Below are 27842 nucleotides of genomic sequence, written 5' to 3'. Positions count from 1 at the left end.
GAGGCACTGGAGAGGGTGCAGAGAAGATTTACAAGGATGATACCAGAAATGCGAGAGTATACATATCAGGAAAGGATGAACAGTCTGTGTCTCCTTTCTCTTGAAAAAAGGCTGAGAGGTGACCTAATAGAGGTCTTTAAAATTATGAAAAATTTTGATAAGAGTGGATAGAGAGAGAATGTTTCCACTTGTGGGAAAGAGCATAACTAGAGGCCATCAATATAAGATAGTCACCAAGAAATCCAATAGGGAATTCAGAAGAAACTTCATTACCCAAAGAGTGGTGAGAATGTGGAACTCGCTACCACAGAGAGTGGTTGAAGTGAATAGTATCGATGCATTTAAGGGGAGGCTAGACAAGCATTAGGGAATAGAGGGTTATGCTGGATGAGGAAAGACAGGAGGAGACTAGTGTGGGCCATAAATGCCAGCATAGACTGGTTGGGCCAAATGGTCTGTTTCTGTGCGTATATCCTATGTAATCCTATGTAAGGTCACCCTCACCAGTGAGGTCATGTGACAGCTCGAGCCACAAGATGTCACAATGAAATTCGTGACTTCACAAAAGTAGGAAATAATGACAGCCCCTTTTTCAAATAAAGTTGTCGGATGCTTGGTCATCCAGCAGTTAAACTTTGTGTTTGACCGGGAGGAGAATGAGGGAGCAGGTTCTCAAAAGAAACCTTTCAAAACAACCAACGAAATTCTTTAAAATATTAAAATAGTTCAAGACCATCGAAGTAGGAATCTACAAAGGGAATCTACGAAGAAAAGTCTGCAGAGGAGGAACATCTGTGTGTGTGTGAGGACTTGCATTTACAGGAGAGAAAGAGCCCGCATTAGGGCGGAGGAAAACAAACGTCGAAACAACAAATCGACAATATAACACCAGCAATAGTCGTGATAATCTGTGAGTAAAATCAGGGAGCTCTGTGTTGTAACATACAGTGTGTTTATCACTGGGACACGTTGTCTGAAACAATTAGTTTCAAACAGATTTTATTTGCAATGATCTTTAGTCAGGTTCTAAAGTCAATGTGTACCAGCCTAGTCAGGTTCTAAAGTCATTGTGTGCCAGTCTAGTCAGGTTCTAAAGTCAATGTGTACCAGTCTAGTCAGGTTCTAAAGTCAATGTGTACCAGTCTAGTCAGGTTCTAAAGTCAATGTGTACCAGTCTAGTCAGGTTCTAAAGTCAATGTGTACCAGTCTAGTCAGATTCTAAAGTCAATGTGTTACAGTCTAGTCAGATTCTAAAGTCAATGTGTACCAGTCTAGTCAGGTTCTAAAGTCAATGTGTACCAGTCTAGTCAGATTCTAAAGTCAATGTGTACCAGTCTAGTCAGATTCTAAAGTCAATGTGTTACAGTCTAGTCAGGTTCTAAAGTCAATGTGTACCAGTCTAGTCAGGTTCTAAAGTCAATGTGTACCAGTCTAGTCAGATTCTAAAGTCAATGTGTACCAGTCTAGTCAGATTCTAAAGTCAATGTGTACCAATCTAGTCAGGTTCTAAAGTCAAGGTGTACCAGTCTAGTCAGGTTCTAATGTCAATGTGTACCAGTCTAGTCAGATTCTAAAGTCAATGTGTACCAATCTAGTCAGGTTCTAAAGTCAAGGTGTACCAGTCTAGTCAGATTCTAAAGTCAATGTGTACCAGTCTAGTCAGATTCTAAAGTCAATGTGTACCAGTCTAGTCAGATTCTAAAGTCAATGTGTACCAATCTAGTCAGGTTCTAAAGTCAAGGTGTACCAGTCTAGTCAGATTCTAAAGTCAATGTGTACCAGTCTAGTCAGATTCTAAAGTCAATGTGTACCAGTCTAGTCAGATTCTAAAGTCAATGTGTTACAGTCTAGTCAGGTTCTAAAGTCAATGTGTACCAGTCTAGTCAGGTTCTAAAGTCAATGTGTACCAGTCTAGTCAGATTCTAAAGTCAATGTGTACCAGTCTAGTCAGATTCTAAAGTCAATGTGTACCAGCCTAGTCAGATTCTAAAGTCAATGTGTACCAGTCTAGTCAGGTTCTAAAGTCAATGTGTACCAGCCTAGTCAGGTTCTAAAGTCAATGTGTACCAATCTAGTCAGGTTCTAAAGTCAATGTGTACCAATCTAGTCAGGTTCTAAAGTCAAGGTGTACCAGTCTAGTCAGGTTCTAATGTCAATGTGTACCAGTCTAGTCAGGTTCTAAAGTCATTGTGTACCAGCCTAGTCAGGTTCTAAAGTCAATGTGCACCAGTCTAGTCAGGTTCTAAAGTCAATGTGTACCAGTCTAGTCAGGTTCTAAAGTCAATGAGTACCAGTCTAGTCAGGTTCTAAAGTCAATGTGTACCAGTCTAGTCAGGATTTAAACTCATTGTGTACCAGTCTAGTCAGGTTCTAAAGTCAATGTGCACCAGTCTAGTCAGGTTCTAAAGTCAATGTGTACCAGTCTAGTCAGGTTCCAAAGTCAATGTGTACCAGTCTAGTCACGTTCTAAAAAGTCAATGAGTACCAGTCTAGTCAGGTTCTAAAGTCATTGTGTACCAGTCTAGTTAGGTTCTAAAGTCAATGGCCTAGAAATTCAGTAGCGCCACGTTGGGGGCGCTGTAGTCGAGCGTGCGCTAAATTTAGCACCTGGCGCAAATTATCGCCACCTTCAGCGAAATTGAGTTGCTTCGCCCCAAGAGGTTGTTGGTGCGCTAAATCAGGTGCTGCATGACTATACTAAGGCGCTAAGCTGGAGAGGCGAGGCGCTACCACTGAGGGCAGACGCAGCACAGGTGCGGCCAGTTAGCGATTGCAGCCACGCCCTGCACATTGGAGCCCTGATTCTCGGCCTGGATAGACCTGCTGCGCCATTGTAACGCCTACGACCATGGAGAGGGCCAGGGAGTGAGCGCAGCGGTTCAGCGAGGGGGCCCTGAAGGTTCTGGTTGGCGCAGTGGAGCGCAGGTGACCTATCCTCTTTCCGGACAGTGGCAGGAGGCTGCTGCCCAACGAATATCGAAAAACTTGGAGGGAGGTGGCACACAGAGTGACCTCCAGCAGCATGGTACCTAGGACCCCAATGCAATGCAGGAAGAAGTTCAACGACCTCACTCGGGTTGTCAGGGTGAGTACCCTTTCCAGTATCCTCTTCATCCCTGCATGTGCACCTCACTTTATGGCCAAGGGTCCTGAAAGCCCCAATGCCCAGCCCTCATCCAACACTTATGGGCCTCATGAAACTCGCATGCACATTCAGCACTTTACACACTGTAAGGGCTATTCAACCATGGGAGGCAGTGCAGCCAAGATCAGGGCTTCACACTGTAAGGGCTATTCGACCATGGGAGGCAGTGCAGCCAAGATCAGGGCTTCACACTGTACTGAGAGCCTGTCCTTTGTCTTGCAGGGCAAGCTGGCGCACAATAGGAGGCAGCAGCAACGGACCGGGGGAGGCCGTCCTGACCTCAGTGATCTGGAGCAGCGAGTGGAACGGATTATGGCAGGCCGGATGATTGGCCCCATCGCCACTGGAGATGCCGACCCCGTTCGGGACAGCAATGGTAAGGCCATCACCTTTTTGACCTCTCTCCTTCCACTTGTGCCTCACACCATCATCCTTTGCCACTATCGAACCAATGCAGTGCATTGCAACACTCATGCCTCCCTCGCTGCCGCCCTGTCCTCACGCTAAAGCAACTCTTGTACCTCCCTGCTTTCAGATGCTGATTTGCCAGCTGAGGCGGCGGGCCCTCAAGCTGCCACTGTGAGTGAGTCGGAAGGCGAGGAGGAGGAAGAGGAAGCCGGACCATCAGTGCCACCCTCAGCCGAGGCAGCCCATGGCCATGATGGGGACACGTCTTCCCTGGAGGGGAGCAGGGGGGAAGGGCCTGAGGAGGGTGAAGCTCCAGGGACCAGTGGGCTGCAGCAACGCGGGGGGGGGGGGGGGGGGGGGTGGCGGGGGGGGGCGTGGGTTAGGGAAGCGCGGCGGCCTTCTCCCCGGAGGGAGAGTGTGGCCTCCAGTCCTGCTACAGTGAGCGCAGAGGAGGTGTGGCTCCTCGCTGAAATGGGCGCCCAGGCGGAGCACAGGCACAGTGAGCTCATGGCTGCAGTGGCAAGGATGCCTGACTCCATAGAGTCACTGGCAAGGAGTGTACAGGAATTCGGGGCAGCACAGGCAAGGAGTCTGCAGGACTTCGGTGCAGCTCAGGCAAGGAGTCTGCAGGACTTCGGTGCAGCACAGGCAGCTTCCACGCAAGTGCTTAGTTGTGCCATGCAGTCACTGGCTGGTCTGATGCAGACACAGATCAGGGCCACACGAGCACTAACTGCTGCCACCCTCGCTGGATCGGGCAGGATTCGCCGGGGCCCTCGCCGCGCAGCAGCAGGCCAGCAGTCTGTGCTTCAGCAGATTGCTGCGCATGCTGCAGTGCTGCCCCATGCGAGTGCCAGTGTCTCGTCCGACCAGGGAGTGCCTGTGCTCCGTCACACCTCCTGCTGCCAACACTGTCACTCTTCCACTGCAGCTGCCACCACCCGTAGGACAGACTGACGCCGCCCATGCAGAGTTGGAGCAGTTAGCAGCCGGGCCCTCCAGGCCGTCCCCCAAGGGCATCTGCCGACTCACTATCTGACACTCAGCAGCCTTCCCCCAGCCTTGCTGCAGCCACTGGGGTCCCATTGCGGAGGAGCTGCAGGGTGGGAAGGGGCCAATCTCACAAGCGAGGCAGATCACCCTCGCAGGCCAAAAAGTAGGAGGTGTGGCAAAATACTGTGATTTTTTTTTAGTGAAGGCCGAGGATCATGGTCATTTTTGGTTAAATCTTTTGTTCATTGTCTCCAGGTTGTGAGAGCTAGTTATGTGTCTGACACTTTTTTTGGGGGTTTCCTCTGTATTTGTTTGTCATGTGGGAAGGGCACAGAGTTTGTTAAATAAATAATTGTCTTTATTCAGATTGTGCATGTTTGCTCTTTGAACTATTTGTTGCCTTGACCGGTTCAGGGTTTGCGGTCCGGTTCCATTCTTGTTCTTTCAATGGCACAAGCCATTCACTCAGAGGGGGCCTAGAACCGACTTGCAATAAGCCGCTGATGGACGGCCCTTGCACTTTGGACGGCCCTTGCACTTTGTGCCTCCCTCCCGTCTTGGTGCTCCTCCTCCTCCTCTGGTGGTCCTCCAATGTCTGCTGGCAGTGGCTGAGTCCTGAGGATAGCCAGGTTGTGCAGCATGCAGCACACTACAACGAAATGGGAGACTCGCTCAGGCAAGTACTGAAGGGCTCCCCCAGAATGATCCAGACAGTGGAACCGTTGCTTTATCACGCCAATTGTGTGCTCAATGATGTTCCTGGTCGCTTGATGGCTGTCATTGTATTGTTCTTCAGCAGGGGTGCTGGGTGCACGGAGCGGGGTCATCAGCCAGGTGCACAAAGGATAGCCCTTGTCCCCGAGAAGCCAACCTCCTGGGTGAGCCGGGACTTCGAAAAGGTCTGCCACAGAAGTCTGGCGCAGGATGAAGGCGTTGTGGCTGCTGCCTGGAAAGCAGGCATTGACAGCTAGTATCAACTGTCTGTGGTCACACACCAACTGCACGTTCAACTAATGGAACCCCTTCCGGTTGCGGTAATACTCGGCATTCTCTAGAGGCGCCCGCAAAGCCACATGCGTGCAGTCAATGGCACCCTGGACCATGGGGAAGCCCGCTATTCTTGCAAATCCCATTGCGCGCTCTTGCTGCTTGTCCAGGGTCATGGGGAAGGAAATGTACTGACGTCTCCTTTTGAAGAGGGCATTCGTGACTTGGCGGATGCAGCAATGCACCACAAACTGGGAGACATTGGCAATGTCCCCAGTAGCGGCTTGGAAGGAGCCGGTGGCATAGAAGTTGAGAGCCACTGTCACCTTCACTGCCACCGACAGACGTCCTGCTCCTCAGCTGAGGCTGCAGATCTCTCTGAAGCAGGTGGCAGAGCTCAGTTACCACCTCCCTTCTGAGTCGAAGCCTCCGAATACACTGCTCTTCAGACATGTTGAGGTATGAGAACTGCTGGCGGTATACCCTGGGAGGGTAAGGCCTCCTGTGCCGACGCCTGTTGGCCCTCCTCCGTCTGGCCATGATTGGCATTCTCTCTCGGCGTCTCTGAGCCCTCTCAATGCAATGGAGAAACCCAACGTTTCCACCCATTGCAGCCCCCGTAATATATGTGGCCACTCAAGGCTATGGCACTGAAAAATCAACCCACCTGCAAAGTTCTGGGCTGAAGCCAGAAGTACCTGTGCAAGCGCTGAGTCAATGCAGAAAGCTCTCTCCCTCTGCAAATCTCTCTCTCTCTCACACAGGAGTGGTCCAAAAATGGCTACCACTAAGAAGCCAGGAAGAGCCCCCTTTAAATAGCACACGCCCCCCCCAGCCCCACAGCGACGGGGAACCGTTCCACTCAACCAGTCGCTGGGAGTGCCAGGCGGAAAGAAGGGGAGCGCCACTGAAGTTCCGGTTCGGGGCGCACCAAGGGCGTTGCACCGTGACATCAGGATCTGCGCGCGCAGCTGAGCGAGCGTTGCGGTTTTGCGCCGCCGCTAAATGTCTGCTCAATTTTGCGAGAGGCGCAGGTCGCGCCGCGCCCAGGCGCTAGCCGCTTCGCGCCCCACTTATCACTCTCTTAAGGCGCTAGCAGCTGGCGCTACCAACTGAATTTCTCCCCCAATGTGTACCAGTCTAGTCAGGTTCTAAAGTCATTGTGCACCAGTCTAGTCAGGTTCTAAAGTCAATGTGTACCAGTCTAGTCAGATTCTAAAGTCAATGTGTACCAGCCTAGTCAGATTCTAAAGTCAATGTGTACCAGTCTAGTCAGGTTCTAAAGTCAATGTGTACCAGTCTAGTCAGATTCTAAAGTCAATGTGTACCAGTCTAGTCAGGTTCTAAAGTCAATGTGTACCAGTCTAGTCAGATTCTAAAGTCAATGTGTACCAGCCTAGTCAGATTCTAAAGTCAATGTGTACCAGTCTAGTCAGGTTCTAAAGTCAATGTGTACCAGTCTAGTCAGGTTCTAAAGTCAATGTGTACCAGTCTAGTCAGGTTCTAAAGTCAATGTGTACCAGTCTAGTCAGGTTCTAAAGTCATTGTGTACCAGTCTAGTCAGATTCTAAAGTCAATGTGTACCAGTCTAGTCAGGTTCTAAAGTCAATGTGTACCAGTCTAGTCAGGTTCTAAAGTCAATGTGTACCAGTCTAGTCAGGTTCTAAAGTCAATGTGTACCAGTCTAGTCAGGTTCTAAAGTCAATGTGTACCAGTCTAGTCAGATTCTAAAGTCATTGTGTACCAGTCTAGTCAGGTTCTAAAGTCAATGTGTTACAGTCTAGTCAGGTTCTAAAGTCAATGTGTACCAGTCTAGTCAGGTTCTAAAGTCAATGTGTACCAGTCTAGTCAGATTCTAAAGTCATTGTGTACCAGTCTAGTCAGGTTCTAAAGTCAATGTGTACCAGTCTAGTCAGGTTCTAAAGTCAATGTGTACCAGTCTAGTCAGGTCCTAAAGTCAATGTGTACCAGTCTAGTCAGGTTCTAAAGTCAATGTGTACCAGTCTAGTCAGGTTCTAAAGTCAATGTGTACCAGTCTAGTCAGATTCTAAAGTCATTGTGTACCAGCCAAGTCAGGTTGTAAAGTTATTTATTGTATAGGAAGCAATTCCTTTGGTAGAGGATAAATGCTGTCTGAGAACTCCCTGGACAAAACAACATTAAACCATTAAAGAGCAGGAATGGAATTGGTTTCACTTGTAAAGCAGACATTAAACTATCAGCCTGGACCCAACCCAACACCACAATGGGAAGTGATTCTTCCACTGATACACTAACACGCAAGTGTAATTGTCTTTTGAAAGGTGACGAGGCTTGTTCCTGATAGCTGAGTGTCTGAGGCGTGTCAGTTCACTTTAATCCCAGTTGGTGTTGCATTCTAATCAGAGTAGATTGGCTGTTTTTCTATGGATCTTTAATTCAGTTCCCATTTTCCCTGCTGTCCTCAATTTGAAGGCTCTCCTGGTACTACTGTATCCTGCAGGAATTTGCAGATTCTAGATGGCAGCACTCCAAATATTTCAGCCCATCCAAGTGTCCTTCTGGCTGAGGTGGATCATCCGTCCAGGTGAACTGGTTGCGCTCTTGATAACTTCCATCCACCTGGTGAAAGAGCTCAGTGATTAGAGGATAGCATAGAAGCAGCATTGTAACACATGCAGGGTTTGAGGTGAAGTCTGAACTGAGAGTAGCTGAAGCACTCTACGGGTGGACCACGTGAACTCCTGATCCCCGGCAATCCAGGCCTCAAAACCCAGGAAACTCAGTCTGGTTTACGTTAACGTTTCATATTCGATGATTTGTTACTTGAATTTCCTGGGCCTGAAGGCTTGGAAAGGGCTGTGCTTAGCGCTGTTGCCTAGTTGGTGGATACCTCCAAAATCAGAACACCAAGATCTGTTTGCAAATTAGAGAGAGCGATTTCTTTCTCTGTGACCCCTGGGGCTCCATGGTGTATCACAGAATCACAGAAACCCCACAGTGCAGATAGAGGCCATTTTGGCCCATCGAGCCTGCACCGACACATATTCCACCCGATCCCCGTAACCCCTGCACCAACACATATCCCACCCTATCCCCGTAACCCCACGTATTTAATCCCCCTAACACTAAGGGTCAATTTATCATAGCCAATCAACCTAACCTGCACATCTTTGGACTGTGGGAGGAAACCGGAGCACCCGGAGAAAACCCACGCAAACACGGGGAGAATGTGCAAACTCCACACAGACAGTCACCCGAGGCCGGATTCGAACCCGGGTCCCTGGCGCTGTGAGGCAACAGTGCTAACCACTATGCCACCGTGCTTCCCTACACAGGTCGAGCTTTCACACCACTGCTCCTCAATTCTAAAGTCATCTCCAGCCCTTGAAGAGTCACTGTCTCAGAAGGCTCCCAGAGCATGTTGACCTGCATCCAATACAGAAACTTGCTGTTGTTCATTTAACAGTTTCAGTTTCCCTGGGCAGCGGTGAGCAGCAACAGGCTACCCGTGTCCTAACTCGCACCAAGTCCCGTTCACCCATCACCTCTGTGCTTGCTGATCTACATTGGCTCCCAGTCCCCCAATGCCTTGAATTTAAAATTCTGATTCTTGTGTTCAAATCCCTCCATGGCCTCGCCCCTCCCTATCTCTGTAACCTCCTCCAGCCCTACAACACTCCGAGATCTTGGTGCTCCTCCAACTCTAGCCTCTTGTGCATCCCTGTTTTCCATCGCCCCACCATTGGCGGCCGTGCCAGGGTTCTTTCTGATAGTACAAGCTTGAATTGGACTGAGAGATATTGCTGAGGTGCACAGCACTCTTAACGTTACATTCTAGACATCCCTACTGTGGGGGAAGGTCCAAGTAAAAAATGTAATGTGAGGAATATCTACAACACACAGGTACAAACCAATGGAATAGGAACTCGATTAAATGCAGTGAATTTGAGTGCATCAGTCTATCAGTGAAAATAGATACAGATGCAACAAGATGTCATCTAGAGAAGTGAACGTGGATTTACCTGCGATAAGCAGCCAGCAAAAAATGAACGCACTGATTCAGGTGGAGTAGTTTGGCAACTAGTATAGATTATCCTGGAATAGACTGACCCCTGGTACAGATTATCCTGGAATAGACTGACCCCTGGTGCAGTTTATCCTGGAATAGACTGACCCCATGTACAGATTATCCTGGAATAGACTGACCCCTGGTACAGATTATCCTGGAATAGACTGACACCTGGTACAGATAGACTGACCCCTGGTACAGATTATCCTGGAATAGACTGACCCCTGGTGCAGTTTATCCTGGAATAGACTGACCCCATGTACAGATTATCCTGGAATAGACTGACCCCTGGTACAGATTATCCTGGAATAGACTGACACCTGGTACAGATTATCCTGGAATAGACTGACACCTGGTACAGATTATCCTGAAATAGACTGACACCAGGTACAGATTATCCTGGAATAGACTGACACCTGGTACAGATTATCCTGAAATAGACTGACCCCTGGTACATCAAGTCTTGATTTGGGTAGAATTGAGTGGCACCTGGCATAAAATGGTGAGTTTGGGCAGAACATGACACATTGATTATAATCTCTACCAATCACTGTAATACTGAGTGTGGAAGTTCAGTCCTACTCCTCAAGACTTGAACTTGCCCTCTGCTCTGACACAGACACAAAATCTGAATCTCACCTTTCAAACGTGTACTCGCTCTCTGCTCTGAAGAAGTAGACGTGAGATTTGAACTGCAGCTTGAAGACATAATCTTTGTGAATGTGGTCACTGTCTGTGGGCATGCTCACCACGTAGCCCAACAGTGGGAGACTGGCCAGGGGATAGTCATCCTGTAAACACCAAAGAATAACATCTTTACACATCATTTTAGCAGATAACCAATAAGTAATAACCAAGGGTGTAAGGCACACACTCTGCTTTATGCCTTTCAAAAGCAACTCAACTGACAATTTGTCTTTTTAACCCTTTCATGTAGAGTTCACTACAGTAGTTCAAAGCCACCATTGTTATATGAACCGACTTCAACAACATTCTATTATTGTTTGCTTCTTTAAATGACTATCTGTGAATCAACCTAGCTTATTCAGTTATAAAAGTATCTTGTGGAACATAGGAACAGGAGGAGGCCATTCAGCTCCTTGAACCTGTACCGCCTTTGAATTAAATTATGGTCGATCTGTATCTTAACTACATCTACCCGCCTTGGTTCCGTATCCCTTACCTAACAAAAATCTATCAATCTCAGTTTTGACATTTTCAATTGACCCCCAGTCTCAAAAGCTTCTTGGGGGAGAGATTTCCAAATTTCCACTGCCCTTTGTGTGAAGAAGTGCTTCCTGACATCACTCCTAAATGGTCTGTCTCTAATTTTAAGGTTATGCCCCTTGTTCTGGACTCCCCCACCATAGAAGATTTTAAATATGCATCCCCAGGTCCCTCTATTCTTGCACCCCCTTCAAAATTATACCATTTAGATTGTATTGACTCTCCATGTTGTTTCTCCCAAAGTGCATCACTTCACACTTATCTGCATTAAATTGCATCTGCCATGTGTCTGCCCATTTCACCAGTCTACCTGTGTTCTCCTGAAGTCTGCTGCTATCCTGCTCACTATTTACTACATTGCTATATTTTGTATCATCCACGAACTTCTAAATTGTCCTCCCTATACCCAAGTCCAGGACATTTATATATAACAAGAAAAGCAATGGTCCTAATCATGTCCCCTGGGGGACCCCACTGCATACTTCTCTCCAGTCAGAAAAACAGCCATTCACCACTACTTACTCTCTGCCTCCTATCCCTTAGCCAATTACTGTATGTACCAAAGTTATCACAGTTCCTTTAATAGCATGTGCTTCTATTTTCCGAATAAGTCTGTTATGTGGTACTTTATCAATTGCCCTTTGAAAGTCCATACATTCAACATCTACCGCACTACTTTCATCAATCCTTTCTGTTACTTCATCAAAGAACTCAAGCAGGTTAGTTAGACACGGTTTGCCTTTAATAAATCCGTGCTGGCTGTCCCTCATACTTCTCCAAGTGAGAATTAATTTTGTTCTCGACAGTGGTATCTCATAGTTTTCCCATCACTGACGTTAGAAAGATTGGCCTATAGTTACCAGGTTTATCTCTCTCCCCTACTTTGAACAGGGGCGTAACATTTGCAATCCTCCAGTCCTCTGGCACCACTCCCATATCCAAGGAGGATCGGATTATGGTCAGAGCTTCTGCTATCTCCACCCTAGCTTCCCTCAGCAACCTAGGCTGCATCCTATCGGGACCGGGTGACTTGTTGACTTTGAGTGATGCCAACCTATTTAGCACCTCCTTTCTATTTTTATCCTATCCAATATTTTTATTCCCTGCTCCTCTACTGCAGCAGTAATTTCATCTTCTTTTGTAAAGACAAATGCAAAGTACTCATTCAGTACCTCAATCGTGTCATCTGCCGCCACAAGAAGATTACTTTTTTTGTCCCTAATTGGCCCCACGATTCCTTTAACTATCCTTTTACTTTTCATGTTTATATAACCAGAGGAAATAGTTTCTCTCTGTCTATCCTATCAAATCCTTTAATAATCTTAAACACCTCATTAGATCACCCTTAATCATCTAGGAATACAAGCCTAGTCTGACCTCATAATTTAACCCCTTTAAGCCCCGGTATCATTCTGGTGACTCTGCGTTGCACCCTGTCCAAGGCCAGTGCATCCTTCCTGAGGTGCGGTGCCCAGAACTGAATGCAGTATTCCAGATGTGGTCCAACCAGAGCTTTGTACAACTGTAGCATAGCTTTGTATTCCAGCTCCCTTGAGATAAAGGCTAACATACCATTAACCTTTTAAATTATTTTTTGTAGCTGTTCATTAATTGTTTGTGATTTCTGTACATGGACCCCTAAATCTCTCTGCTCAGCTACAGTTCCTAGCTCTCATCATTTAAAAAATGGTCTTTCTTCAAAGTGGATGACCTCACATTTCCCCACATTGAACTCCATCTGCCACAGTTTTGTTCACTCACTTAACCCATCAATGGCCCTTTGCAACTTTCTGCTCCCATCTACACTACTTACTGTGCCACCTAACTTGGTGTCATCAGCAAACTTGAATATACGGCTCTCTATTCCTTCATCTAACTCACTGATAAATATAGTGAAAAGCTGAGGCCACAGTACAGATCCCTGGGGGACCCCACTAGTCACATCCTGCCAATTGGTGTACATACCCATTATCCCTACTCTCTGTCTCCTACCACCTAACCAATTCCCTACCCATACCATTAGGTTGCTTCCAATTCAATGTGCTCTCATTTTTGTTAGCAGTCTCTTATGTGGAACCTTATGAAAGTCCATATAAATAACATCCATAGACTCTCCCTTATCTACCATGTTAGTTCCATTCTGAAAACAGATTCAACTCGGTTTGTTAGACATGACTTACCCTTTACAAATCCAAGCTGGCTCTCTCTGATCAGCTCATGCTTGTCCAAGTGTGTCTAACTACTCTGTGTCTAATTACAGATTCTAGTAACGTCCCCACAACAGATGTTAGACTAATAGGCCTATAATTTCCTAATTTATCTCTCCTACCCTTCTTAATATCGGACTGATATTAACCGTCTCCTGAAATTACAGGACAGTCTGGTGGGAATCCATTCCAATTCTTCATCATTCTTTGTGAAGAAGAACTCCTGACATCAGTCCTAGACTTGCCTTTCACGATTTAAACCTGTGCCTCTTGGCCTACAATTTGAAGTACTGTATGGGATTCACCTTTTCTATAGTTTATTAATACATCTCTCGAAGGTCACATTTCACCCTTTTCCAAGCCTGAAAAGTCCAAGTTTTTCCTCTTTTTCTCCGTAACTCACAACTTCCTCAAACTGGTATTCCAATGTTTTGACGATATATATCATCCATCTGTTCATGTTATTTACATATTAACAAACACTATAATTAAGCCAGAACCTCTTTCATTAGTAATTCACTGTCTGAACTTGATTTTATATCCGTACATTTTATATCCACTGACAGGAATCTTATTAAGCGCCAAATTGACAGTTGTAACACTGCTAATCCTTTGATTACTGTGACCTGGTATATTCCACTGCAATGAAAGGTCATTTTCACTCCCACACAATTTCCGCTGTGGCTTTCAGGACTCATACTGCCAATGTCAAAAAGACATCTGTATTCCTCTTCATTCTCCCTCCTGTTTTCTCCCTTTGCCCTTCTTGTCACGAAGGTGAGTGATGACCCATGTTGGTTTGTTTCCCAAGAGTGCAACAGTAACGCTTCTCTAAGTGATCACTCTTCAACCCAAGTGTGGACAGTGAGTGTTGGCAGGCTATTTAACCATGGGTACCATCATTGTCGAGTCTGCTTCTGTCTGTACTCCACATGTACTTCCATCCAGGTCTCTTACTCTCAACAACCCAGGTGTAAGGATGTTAAAGCATCCTCAGAAATATCACAGCATTTCCCTCATCCCCATATGTCTTAAGTGTATTCTGATTATCCTGGTACTGTGTCTTCAAGCTGTGTAACAATCAAGATTACAAACTCGGACTCAATGATATGTAATTAGCCTGATTACAGTAACGAACGTAAAGCTGCAAGATTATCCAGGATGAAGTACACCTTCACCAAGGTAACACCCAGATGCACATGCTCTCTCCTTGGCTGTAGTTTAACATTCCACTGTTACCAGTCAGGGAATGTACCTGGTGGGTCTTGTAGAAGAAGAGGCAGAAGTTGGTGAAGACAACCCAGAGTTTTTGCCACCCATTGCTGTTCTTGAACTTCCTCAGCAGGTAACCGGAGAGCTGGTTCTGCGACAAAGAACACCAAGGGTAAGCATCATATTTTGTGCATGAATGTAAGCATCTGTTTTATTAAAAATGCTGAAATATTCCCACCCCACAGTCCTCTGCCTCTCAGTTATCGAGGTTTTATGGCTGCAATCATCTAAACTGTATAAGAGGCATCAATTTAAACTCAGAACGTGAACAGTGTTTAGATGCTTGACACAGAATGTGGTCAATAAATAGAACAAGCCATTCAGAATGGCGGTGGAAGCAGTTTAAGCAAATTCAAGGCAGGAGCGGATAACTATTTAACAGAGGGGTATGGAATAGAATGTATGATATTTTTCACTTTTGGGACCAGCCAGACAGACCACTTTGGTCTCCTCTGAGCCTGTGCATTCCTGTTTCCCTCAAAAGGGACACGAGCAGAAAATCTTTACTTTACAGACAGCAATTAGTATCTTTTCCAAGCAGTCAACAAGTGCAGTTACTCAGCATTCTGTTTCCACTCCATTTCCACACACGTGCACATCATGCTATGTAACGAGAATTCCGTACCCATTTGCATACGTAATTTGGCTGCCGCTCAGGACCCGAGCCCATTACTTGTATTTCTCTTTTTTTTCTTCTCAGCTTCTATAAGTACTTCAACAATTACCACCTCCTCTGCATTTTCACAATGTCCATTCACTCACCCATAAGGCCCTCGCTGTCCACATCATAATGGATTATTGTACTGACACCCTGGATTCGACTGAAACTTGACTCCTCAGTGATGATGCCTTGCCTCTCACTGAAGTCTCCCCGCCTGGTTATATTGTCCACCACCTGCCCCATCCAAACCGCTGCATTGGCGGTGTCGCCCTATAACAGAATCACAGCTTGATCTCTTCCACCAGTCCTCTGGCACCTTCTCCTACTTTGAGCACCTCACCTTGTTCCACCCCTCTCGCCTCTCATTTAAAATTCTCACTGAATACCATCCAAGATTCACCCAGCTTCATCCTCGGCTCATTCTCGGTAATTCCTATCATCACAGCCCCCCTGCCCTCTCTCCTCTCAAATCACTGCTCTCCTGTCCTCCATAAACCTCTCCTTCCTCCATGTAAACTCTGCTAACCATAGCCATACCTTTGGCCTCTTTACTCCTGTGGTTTCAACTGACAAGGCCATCTCCAACCATTTCCTTGTATCCCTCACCACCCATACCTCCCTATCCACTTCCAACCCAGTCCTCTCTCTGCCCACTCCAGAGAAAACAAACTCCCCCAGTCACTTACAACTGCACTCTGAAACTCCCAACTGCTTAGCCTTTGGCTCTCTATTCGCTATGATACTTCTACAGCTGTCAGTGCTCAACCACACCCGCACATCCACCTTTGATGCCCTTGTCCCCAACTAGACTTCGCTAGCTCCCATCCTGGTCATTCCCACTGGGGGGGGGCGGAGGGAAATACAGCTCCTATCTTCACTCCCTCATGTTCAAGAAATACAGACTTCATCATATCTGGAACATAATTGGCTCAGCAGCCATTACCAGATCTGGCTGGACCACATCAAGTATCTAACGGACCTCACCCTCCTCTGGCAAAACCAGCTATTATAGATTCATATTGGAGAGCAAAGGTAAACCCCAGCTTCTATTCTTACTACTAACTGTCTTCTTAAAACCTCTTCCCTTGCCCCCTCTACTCTCACCGCTAAGAAGAAGTGTGAGGAATTCATGGACTTCTTTGTCACCAAGATAGAAACCAGCAGTTCAGCTGCCCCTGCTGCTTCCTACCCTCCACCTCTTGTCCACAAAGCCAAAACTCCCCACCCCATAGTCTCCTTCTACTTGCTCTCCCACTCCCTCTCTCAACTCATCTCATCCATGGACCAATTCCTGCTCCCTCAACCTCATTCACACTAAACTGCTCAGCACCCAACTTCCCTTCATGGCCCCAGGTTAGCTGGCATTGTAAATGGTTCCCACTCCTCGGGCACTGTTCCCTCCCACTTCAAAACCACCTTCATCACTCCACCTTCATAAAAAACACCCTCCGTCCATTTAAACTCCTGCCCCATCTCCACTCACCCTTTCCTCTCCAATATTGCCTCCTAGATCTGTACCCAACTCTCCCATAACTCATTAAAGGGGTATATGAATTTCTCCAATTAGATTTCTGCCATTCCTTCAGCACCAAAATGACCCTAACCAAAGTCAGCAACATTCTCTGTGACTGTGACCATGGTGCGTTATCCCTCCTTGGCCTCTCTATAGCCTTTGACACAGTTGACCAAATTATTCTCCATCAAAACCTCAGCTGGCTGGGACTGTCCTTGCTTGGATCCACCCTTACGTACCTTATTGTAGCCAGAGGATCTCTGCCAATGGTTTCTCTTCCCACCCCTGCCCCAATACCTCTAGAGTCATCCAAGGATCCATCTTTGGCACCCTCCGCCTCTTCATCTACACGTTGCCCCTCCCAATATCTCCTGTGGCTCAGCGTCCAATCTTTTCCTTACGCCTTTGTGAAGCCCCTTGGGATATTTCAATGCATTAAAGGCACTAAAATAAATACAAGTTGTTGTTGTTGCTGCAACAAGATTGTTTCGATCTTAATGGCTGGGCCTCATTTGAATAAATTTTCTCTGTGACCTGCCCGAACCCGGCCAGTGAGTGGGAATGGGAACAGGAATTCAGCAGCAGGAGGCAGTCACTCAGGCGGTGAGAGGAGCACAGGATGCGATCGGAGGGAGGGGGGGAGCTTGGGGCAATGGAGGCCAATGGCATCCTCGTGAGGCCCGGAAGAGCACTCCCACCCCTCCTGGTCCACAAGGAAACGTGAAATAACATTTAATGACATACCTTCTGGGCCTCCTCTGGCCCAGGGGTGGGAGCGATCACTGCTTCTCCGCTCAGACCTCCAACTAAAATTGCAGATTGGGTCCCGATGACAAAGAAGGATCCCCGCTGCCTTCCTGTGGGTGATCCGCTCGCCTGCTCAAAAGGGCAGGTTAACATCAGGAAGGCAGCGGGGTCAGAGGGGGTAAGTCGCTGCCCTCATTTTAACTGCACCCCTTCCCGGCCCCGTTTGCACCAGGCCGGGAGAATTCAAATCGGGGCCTCTCTGTCTCCCACTTGAGTGGTCAACAAGTATTGGATGGTTGCCAGGATACCAAGCATGGGCTCTCGCTCTCAGTAGATAATCGCACATGCTACCGCTGAGCAAATGCGATACAGAAGCAGGAACAGCACCCACCTTGGCACAGTGCCATGGTTCTGCCGGCGTCTGATGCAGGTTGTTGAGCTTGAGATGAATTTAAGTTACACAGCACAGCAGCTCTGCTCACTCAGAGTGAAATAGGATGGAACACACAATAATTCACTTTGTTACATGGCAGCTAGGAGCTGAGAATGGCCAGCTTTGTGCTGCAGAGTAAAGCAAGTTAAAGGTAAATTCACTCAAACTAACAACGGGCAATTTGTCAACAGGTTAGAAAGAGGGAAAAATTCAACTCAACCAACTACTGGGCAACTGTTGGATGAATGTTTTTTAATGTAAAAATCTCATCATCGTCGAGTTGAAACCCTCAGCGATCATGTCTGTAAACTGGCTTGTGTAACGTCGCTCTCAGTTTAGAGTCTACCAGAAATCATCCCATTGAACACCGAGAAACAGAAAACTCAGTGGTGAGAATGTGGAACTTGCGACCACAGGGAGGGTTGAGGCGATTAGCATAGATGCATTTAAGGGGACGCTAGATAAGGGATGGAGAAAGGAATAGAAGGACATGTTGATAGTGTTAGATATGAAATAAGGTATGAGGAGGCTCGTGTGGAGCATAAACACCAGCACAGACCAGTTGGGCCAAATGGCCTGTTTCTGTGCTGTACAATTCTATGTCATTAAAACTGGAGCGAGACGCCCAACCTCTTAAGTACAGCTTCACATTATATTGAGACACATTTTCAGTACGCCCCCCTCCCCCAGTCATTTTTCTGCTGTCCTAACGGTGCTGTCTGATCATGGTTAGAGTCCCTCGTCTGCTTGCAACCCCCACTATTCAGCACAGATAGTATGGTTGATGCTGGAGGAAATCACACCCAAAACCCATCTCATCCATGGCCTATGTCCACACCCTTTCCGATAGCAGCTACTGGATAGAAATCAGGGAATGAAAGCTAGGCGGAGTTTTCCTCTCCCCGAGTGTGGGGGTACTGATGCCAATTATGGTATGGCAACTGCTGCTCTGGCTGAGGTCAGATATCTTAACACGAACTGGACCGGAGATCTCCCTGGTCTGTGCAGCTTCAGTAATAAAAAGCAGGCCCCACTTCTGCTCTACCCGGGGAGCTTCAGTCTCCTCTGATTCACTTACAGATTTACAATGGCGACTGATGAGCAAGTTTACCTCAAACATGCGAAGGTAATCGGCCAGCGAGAGGCTCTGGTTCCGGTACCAGCACACATGGGTGATGGCGTTAGGCCGCTGGCCCTGGCTCAGAAGGTAGTGCAGAGGAAGCTCCGGTGAGGCGGTAGGGGAACAGAAAACTAAGCAGATCCGTAAGTAAGCAGGCGTGGAGATGGGAAGGAACAAGAAAGAAAGGCAGAAACAGGACAGCAGTAAATAAAATACGGTCAGTTAGCAGTTTGGAAGTATGTTATACACCTGTTAGTATCTAGGATGTCACAAAATGGCCAGTTATATGGACAAAACTACATCAGTGACTCTCAGCTTACGGTCATGATGAGGCGCCTGCTCGTTGGTGAGACCCCATTCAAGAATCAGCTACACAGAATGATGATTAGTGTCAATGCCCTTTCCTTTAATTCTATTGAATAATAATCATTTTTTCCCCACTCAAATGTTCTCTCCTCCTCTCCTGAAAGTGCAGAGTCTTCCATGTCACAGCTCCATAGGCAGAGGCCATACTCCGGCCCAAGTGACTATTCTTCAGAGTGTCAGCTGTGGAGTCATCGCAGTTAAGCCTGACCCTGTTTCACATATACACACTTTCCACCAGGAGTCAGCGGGTAACAACCAGGAGGGGGGCCCCAGGCTGGTTTCCTCCTTCCCTCACTCAGAGCCATTAAGGCTAGTACTGGTGCCACCTGCCTGATATCAGCTAATGCAACACACAGTGCAGACAGAACCTTGGGGCCTTCCTTCCCTGCAGGGGCTAGTAGCATGCTGGGTAGTACATGTACCAATGATGCCAAAAAGGGAGGTTCCATCTTGAGGCATTGAGCCCAACAGTGGGAGGTGATGAATTAACATACACAGGTGATGCTAATCTTCTCTGGATGGCCATCAGGTCAGTAACAGTCAGCCTGTGTGATTCTGTGGATGGTGCCAATACCAAAAATAGTCAAAGAAAAAATGGAGCAACATTTGCAAATATTTGACAGTGAGATTCTCAAGAGTGAACGGCTGCTAAAATATAGCAGATCAGGCTCTACTCACCATGAAATTGCCAATAATGGCCCAGTCATAATAATCAGACTAGCTCATTTTCTTTCTTCCATAATAATGATGAATTTTTGGGCTAAGTTACCTATGCTATGCTATATTATGTTATGTACTTGGGACAAGAAAAGGTATGCTCGACCCACTCCTTACTGGGCTCAGAAGTTGTTGTTGGGCCTAGCACCATTTCCCCATCCTTCCATTTTCCCCTCACCCCATCTCTTGGCTACCAGATTGTCCGACAGACTAAAACTCTGGCACTGGTAATATGGCCCATTTGTAGCATTAGCTGCCACTTTAAGAAAATGAGCAACATCTTCCCACTAGCTCCGCAGGTTTATGCAGTGGAAGAAGGTTCAGAATGTCTTTACTTGTGCTGCACAGATGAGTCTCAATATGTTCCTAATAAATCTGCTTTAGTGACTGCTTCATCGTGGCAGGCCTGCTTCTGGGGCAGGTGGGCTGTGCTGTGAGGTTCTCTAGGAATGGCCATTTGGCATGGTGTTGCCACATCTGACATTTGCTGCAGGGAGATCCAAGACGAATTGCATAGAGTGCATTCTAGCTGTTAACTGGTGACTTTGCACTGGCAGTGTGCAGTGACCGGGTGAAGAGAGCCACAGCAGAAACCTTTGAATGGAAACACCACAGGGTTGATGGGACTCTATACACTCAGATCAGCGACTCACTAAAACCCTCAATCATCGGGCCATTGACTGGCTCATATTGTGACATCAGTGGCACGTGAATATTAAACAGGCCGCCTGTAAGAAAGCACAGGTGAGGAGACCCAGTCACGACACAGAGGTAAGGAGGCAGGAACTGTGCTGCACGAGAGAAACACAAAATTATTTTCATCGTCAAAAGGGCACAGAACATGGGTGAGCTGAAAGAGAATGAAGCAGAGTAAACAATGTGCTGCAGGGGCCTGTTCGAAAGGAAGAGGAATGAGAAATGAGTGATGAAGAGAATGTAGTGTGCTTCCAGACCACGAGGTAACCCAGGCTTCATATATCAGCAATCGGTTTAAAAATGGAAATAAACGTACATAATTCGGACTAAATAAACATATATAATTCAGACTGGGGAAGTAGAAGACAGCCTGAGAATACTCCAAAATAGATCAAGGCTGTTGATTTTTGCTACAGACTGGGGCTGAACCCCGGCATCAAACGTGGAAATTATAAGTGTTCCAAAAAGGAGCATTTTCTTCACGCCGCACAAGCCTGTACAAAAGCTTTTTGTTTTAGGAACTAAAATTGTGTTTCTCAATCTGGTTGGTCAGGACCACAGGTGTGGCCTGAAATAGAAAGTTGTGGAGACAAGAGTAAATCGGAATGTTTAAACCCCCCTGCAGGCCTGCCCTGCCCCGCCCCACATATACACTAATGGGCCAACACCAGCCCAAAACAGAACAAATTGTCGTACTATCTGGGCCGAAGAATAGGCTGGGGATGGTTCAACCCCAACCTCTCTCCCTGTTCAGAATAAATTGGCTCCAAACAGGCAATCTCCTGGAATCCAGCCGTTTTACATGTTATTCACTCTGACCAGTTCTTCAATCCTGTTGGTTTAGTGGCACATCAATACGTTCCTTAGCTCTGGTCACACGTATGGACTGCAACCTCACCCGACATTCAAACTCTAGTCTCCCGTGGGTGAGTCTTGCCAATTCTGGACCAGACCATAAGACTGAAGTAGCTGCTCCATCTCTGCAGCCCATGGCACCAGGGAACATCTGCTACCTCTGAAGATGAGGAATGCATAGGAATTCACTAAACTGAAAGCAAAATCGACAGGCCATAGAATCGGAGTCCTGTCACCCAATATGAAGGAGAGCTTCACAGCCCAGATCATCCTGTACTACCCACTCAGAAGCTACACAGTGGAATTATTAAAAAAAACTTCCAGTTTTCAATACAAAACATTTCTTTTTGCATTGCCAATTCAGTTTGCAAAGCCCAAGGCAGTAGCTGGTAAAAATAATTGAATGTCGATATAAGAACTTTAGCCGGTCGAATGGGTGCATGTACTGTAGTCTGTGCGCTGCACTGTTATCCTGAGGTGTAGGAGGTGGTGAGAGTGCCCTGCTGGGTACCTCCACTGCAACACTGTGGTCCAACATGGAGACACTCGTGTTGCGATGCCAGCACACGTGCATTGTGGTGTTGGCACGGTGATGGGTCTGCTTGTCCAACGAGCTGTGGGAGGAGTGAGTGTCGTCTTCAGATTCCTGCTCCAGTGACACTTCGTCTGAAGATCCTGGGAACATTCGGATAAACGCAGAAAGAGGAACAACAGTAGTGCTGTCAGTTTTTTAAAAAAAAAACAAAGGAAAATGCTGTCAAGCTATTATCCATTATCATAATTAAAATCAAGTAGTGGCCAATGACAAGTCAAAAATTGTAACTACTCCACAACAACAGACATTTAGGGTATATCAAATATTAGTTACAAACAACCAAGTTGGAGTTCATCAGTGATAGAGTCCTATGGGACAATCTATTGGGAGGATCAGGTCTATTGGATAGTCTACTGGAAGGACTGGGTTCTTGATTCCTATTGGAGAATCCATTGGGAGTGTTTGGTACTTCACTTCTACAACATAACTCAGAACTGGAGTGCAGGAGATTTGGATCTTTAACTCCCATTGGATAATCCACTGGGACCTTGAATTTTATCAGCTAGGCCATAAGGAAGTTAGATTCCTTTACGGTCATTGACAATACGTAGGGATTTTGGCACTACAGGATAAGCAGGAATACTATCATTCAGCTAGGCACTGCAATTATGTGCTTGAAGGTGGAGCTTACTGAACTTTTCCTACCTTTCAATTAAACATAAACAAGTCAACATATTGTGTCTCATTGTCTCTCTCCAGCAGCTGAGAGGAAGCCCCAAAAAATTATAACAGGGGCAATAAAGAACTGAGGGAGTACACGGCTTCAGGATGCATCTTCTAGTGGATGTGACAAGAGTACTTCCCTGTGAAATATATCTGGTAGAGTTGGCTTGTGAATAGAATTAAATACAAGACCCCTGCAATTTCCTCTTTTCTTCTCTGAGCCTCTATTGATGGTATATTGAGAATACAGACCAGCCGTGCTCACTTTTACCGAGTAACTTACTGTTTGATCGATCACAGATGTTGGTCTCCAGGATTGTGTCTCTCTTCTCACTTGACTTCTTCACTACCTCAATGGTCATGTTCAAGTCCTCTATCCATTTTCCCATCTCAACTCGGGAGCTAAGAAAGGGAATGAGAGAAAGGAGTGAGGTATAAGCACAAGGACCTGCGATTAAAAGCTACAGTGACTTCAAACTTTGGCCACGGCTACCAATTACATTGGTGTTCCTAATAAATTATAAATACAGGAACTCCAGTTAGCTAGTTACTATATTTCTCTTCCACCTCTCTGATCTATCTACATCATGCATCTAGGGCTGAGAAGGTGCCCATACCTCTGCCAATTGTCATCTGTAACTAGCTGTTAGGAATTGGCAGTGTATCAATGACTTCCCTTCGCTGCCCACTCGGCAGCTCCTGGCTTCTGCTAATCACCTCCCAATGAAGACACGGCCGAGATCAGACCTTGCCATGTGGAGAATTCTGCGCTCAGTCTCATATCATAGTTCCGACTTTGTTGACCCACCATTTTCTCTCCGTCATGTGGAGATTAAAGGAGTAATGTGATGAATTTGCATTCCCAGCATTGAGCTTCAGCCACCAGGAGTACATATCGAGAGTATGTCGAGAGTGTCAGCTGTGGCTCAGTTGGTAGCACACTCGCCTCTGAGTCAGAAGGTTGTGGGTTCAAGTATTTGAGCACATAAAGCTAGGTTGACACTCCAGTGCAGTGCTGAGGGAGTGCTGCACTGTCAGAGGTGCCATCTTTTGGATGAGACGTTAAACCGAGGCCTCTCTCAGGTGGATGTAAAAGATCCCATGGCACTATTTTGAAGAAGAGCAGGGGAGTTCTCCCTGGTGTCCTGGCCAATATTTAGCCCTCAACCAACATAACAAAAACAGATCATCTGGTCATTATCACGTTGCTGTTTGTGGGACCTTGCTGTGCGCAAATTGGCTGCCACGTTTCCCACATTAACTCCACACACAGTGACTACATTTCAAATAGTACTTCATTGGCTGTAAAGCACTTTGAGAAGGTGGTCGTATAGAAATGCAAGTCTTTCTTTCTTTCTATGGGTCTGCGCTTCCCACAATTTTCCATCTATTCATTTTAATGGACGGACAGATCGTGGCTAGAGTAACCGTATTCCCGATATGAGCTCCTACTGGGTGAAGCTCCGTGCTGGGAGTGTACATTCATAATATTACCCCTCAAGTGTAACGGTCGTGGACTCTGAGTTCTGCATAATGCACTTTGTGAAAGACCTTTAACACACCAAATCAGTTCACAACTAAATGAGTCACTTTTGATCTAGTGGTTCCAGCTATTGAATTTCTGGTGGCTGCAAGAGCTGAATGAATTGTCACCACCAGTAAATATGATCGCATTGGACATACACTTATACACACGCAATCATATTTACAGGTATATGCATAGAAACACACGCACTCATTCACATTTTTATCTTCACACCCACAGGATCACTCACATCTGTACACATCATAATCGTCATGACATAGGCAAAGAAGCACAGAATCAAACATGTACTGAAACATTTGCACATACACAGTGCAATACAGGTACACAAGCCACATACGCAGGCATACCTTGAGGTGGGTATACTTGTATCCACATACACACACATCATCATACATATATACACTCACACATGTGGCACAGACCTTTACCCGTGGACAATCCCAGTGGTGGGATTCTCAGGTCACTACTCCGCCCTTGAGTGTCATCAACAAAATAAGACACCAGGGTCATTCCACCTCTTAGTTTATTCATTGAGGAAGGGAATTCCTAGGTAACCCCACCTCCATCGGTAACCTGAGAGACATGCTGTGATCACTCTTGTACATCCGTTGAGAAAGTAACAGAGGTCACCACTCCCTGTCCATCTTTTGAGCTTCACCCTGGCACAATCCCTTCTGTTCATCTGTGGAGTGATACCATGGATTCACCACCATCCTCCATCAGCAATCCTGGTCCATCCTTCAAGCTACTGTGAGGAGGAGCTGAGGAAGGCAACCATGGAATAATACTGAAAATAAAACAATTTAAAAGTGTTCCAAACACCTCTAAGCCTAATAAATGAGACACTTACCTTGCTGCTACAACAATAGTCTTCTGAGCAGAGTATATGGTGAAACAATGTGGAACAGACCATTCGTTCTCACTCTCCTCGATCTACAAAGATAAACAGCTATAACAAACGACAGCCACATTGAGTCTACAGCAACCACATTCAGACAATGTAAATGCCTGAGTTGCATTTGAACCAAGGTCCCCAAGGTAAAAGATCTCAAGACATTTGGTCAAAAGAGGCGAGAGGTAGTATAAAACTAAAAGAAAGGGCTTATGAATAGTGCAAAGAATGGGAGAGATATAAAGAGCAGCAAAGGGATACAAAGAAAGTCGGAAGAGCGGCAAAAAGGGAATATGACAAAAAACAAGGATAATACTAAAGATTTTTACAAGTATAATAAGAGAAAGAGGGCGGCTAAGGGTAATGTGGGCCCCTTGAGACAGATGCAGGTGATATTGTAATTGAAAATAAGGAAATGGCACAGTTGCTAAATAATTACTCTGTAGAGAAACAGGAACATAGGAACAGGAGTAGGCCGTTCAGCCCCTCGAGCCTGTGCTGCCATTCAATGAGATCATGTCTGATCTGTAACCTAACTCCATATGCCCGCCTTTGGCCCATATCCCTTAATACCTTTGGTTAACAGAAATCTATCAATCTCAGATTTAAAATCAACAATTGCCGCTTGCGGAAGAGAGTTCCAAACTTCTACCACCCTGTGTGTGTAGAAGTGTTTCCTAATTTCACTCCTGAAAGGTCTGGCTCTAATTTTTAGACTATGTCCCCAGTCCTAGAATCCCCAACCAGTGGAAATAGTTTCTCTCCATCTAACCTATCTGTTCCCCTTAATATCTTGAAAACTTCAATCAGATCACCCCTTAACCTTCTAAATTCCAGGGAATACAACATCCTAAGTAGAGGATGTGGATAAAGTACCAGAGATACGAGGAAAAATAAAAAATAAATCAAGGAGAGGAACTTACTCCACCCCAGGGTATTAAAAGACGTAGCTGAGGACTTATAGATGCTCTAGTCATGATCTTCCGAAATTCTTTTGATTCAAGAACTGTTCCCATGGATTGGAAAGCTGTCAGTGTCACTCCATTATTTAAGAAGGGTGAGAGAGAGAAACCAAGGAATTATAAACCAATTTGTCTCACATCTGTTGTGGGGAAGTTACTAGAATCTATCATTAGGCAGAGAGTGACTGAGCACTTGGACAAACATGAGCTGATCAGACAGAGCGAGCATGGATTTGTAAAGTGTAAGTCATGTCTAACGAGCCTAGTTGAATTTTTTGAGGAGGTCACTAATGTGGTAGATAAAGGAGTGTCTATGGATGTTAGGTAATAGCAAAATTAATGGGACTAAAAGTCGATAAATCCCAAGGACCGGATGACCTACATCCTAGGGTTTTGAAAGAGGTGGCCATTGGGATAGTGGACGCATTGGTTGTCATCTTCCAAAATTCTATAGATTCTGGAATGGTTCCTGCAGATTGGAGGATAGCAAATGTAACCCTGCTATTTAAGAAAGGAGGGAGAGAGAAAACGGGGAACAACAGGCCCGTTAGCCTCACATCAGTAGTTGGGAAAATGCTGGAATCTATTATAAAGGATGCAATAACTGGACACTTAGATAGGCAGAGTCAACATGGATTTATGAAAGGGAAATCCTGTTAAACAAACCTATTGGAGTTTTTTGAGGATGTAACTAGTGGAGTAGACAAAGGGGAACCAGTAGATGTGGTGTATTTGGATTTTCAGAAGGCCTTCAATAAGGTCCCACACAAGAGGTTGGTGAACAAAATTAGGGCACATGGAATTGGGGGTAATATACTAACAAAGATTGAGAATTGGTTAACAAACAGAAAACAAAGAGTAGGGTTAAACTGGTCTTTTTCAGGATGGCAGGCTGTGACTAGTGGGGTACCGCAAGGATCGGTGCTTGGGCCCCAGCTGTTCACAATCTATATCAATGATTTGGATGAGGGGACTAAATGTAACATTTCCAAATTTGCTGATGATACAAAGCTAGGTGGCAGTGCCAGTTGTGAAGAGGATGTGAAGAGGCTTCAAGGGGATCTCGACAGACTCAGTGAGTGGGCGAGAACATGGCAGGTGGAATATAATGTGGATAAATGTGAAGTTATCCACTTTGGTAGAAAAAACAGAAAGGCAGAATATTTCCTAAATGGTGAAAGATTAGGGAATGCAGATGCTCAAAGGGACCTGGGTGTCCTTGTACATGAGTCACTGAAAGTGAATGTGCAGGTGCAGCAAGCTATTAGGAAGGCAAATGGTATGCTGGCCTTCATTACAAGAGGATTTGAGTACAGGAGTAAAGAAGTCTTACTCCAATTATATAGGGCCTTGATGAGACCACACCTGGAGTAGTGTACAATTTTGGTCTCCTTGCCTAAGGAAGGATATACTTGCCATAGAGGGAGTGCAACGAAGGTTCACGAGATTGATTCCTGGGATGGCGGGACTGTCGTATGAGAAGAGATTGAGTAAACTAGGCCTGTATTCTCTTGAATTCAGAAGAATGAGAGGGGATCTCATTGAAGCATACAAAATTATTACAGGGCTTGATAGGGTGGATGCTGGGAGAATGTTTTCCTTGGCTGGGGAGTCTAGAACCAGGGGCCACAGCCTCAGGATAAAGGGTAGGCCTTTCAAGACTGAGATGAAAAGAAATTTCTTCACACAGAGGGTTGTGGAGGTTGGGTATATTCAAAACAGAAGTCGATAGATTTCTGACTAGTAAGGGCATCAAGGGATATGGCGATAGGGCCGGTGAATGGAG

General features: G+C 46.1%; 1 protein-coding gene across 7 annotated transcripts in view; it reads right to left on the bottom strand.

The window, feature by feature from the left end:
* Window positions 1–7605: 7605 nt before the first annotated feature.
* farp2 (FERM, RhoGEF and pleckstrin domain protein 2) overlaps window positions 7606–27842 on the bottom strand; it is a 208007-nt gene continuing 187770 nt past the window's right edge. For 4 of the 7 annotated variants that reach the window (XM_085990846.1, XM_085990847.1, XM_085990850.1 and 1 more), the window contains 6 exons: window positions 25053–25135; window positions 22940–23058; window positions 21910–22073; window positions 14274–14381; window positions 10224–10375; window positions 7606–8134 (listed from right to left, as the gene is read on the bottom strand). In XM_085990846.1, coding sequence (XP_085846972.1) covers window positions 8053–8134; window positions 10224–10375; window positions 14274–14381; window positions 21910–22073; window positions 22940–23058; window positions 25053–25135 — 708 coding nt within the window. In that variant the 3' untranslated portion in view covers window positions 7606–8052. Of the gene's footprint in view, window positions 8135–10223; window positions 10376–14273; window positions 14382–18755; window positions 18896–21909; window positions 22118–22939; window positions 23059–25052; window positions 25136–27842 lie in introns of those variants that run through there. The other 3 variants (XM_085990849.1, XM_085990854.1, XM_085990853.1) reach the window with 3 other exon arrangements.

Source organism: Somniosus microcephalus, chromosome 6, assembly GCF_052327205.1.
Source record: "Somniosus microcephalus isolate GS21.2 chromosome 6, FLI_Smic_1.0, whole genome shotgun sequence".
NCBI lineage: Eukaryota > Metazoa > Chordata > Chondrichthyes > Squaliformes > Somniosidae > Somniosus > Somniosus microcephalus.
Note: the sequence above shows the minus strand (reverse complement) of the source record. Positions and strands in the feature narration are given on the sequence as shown.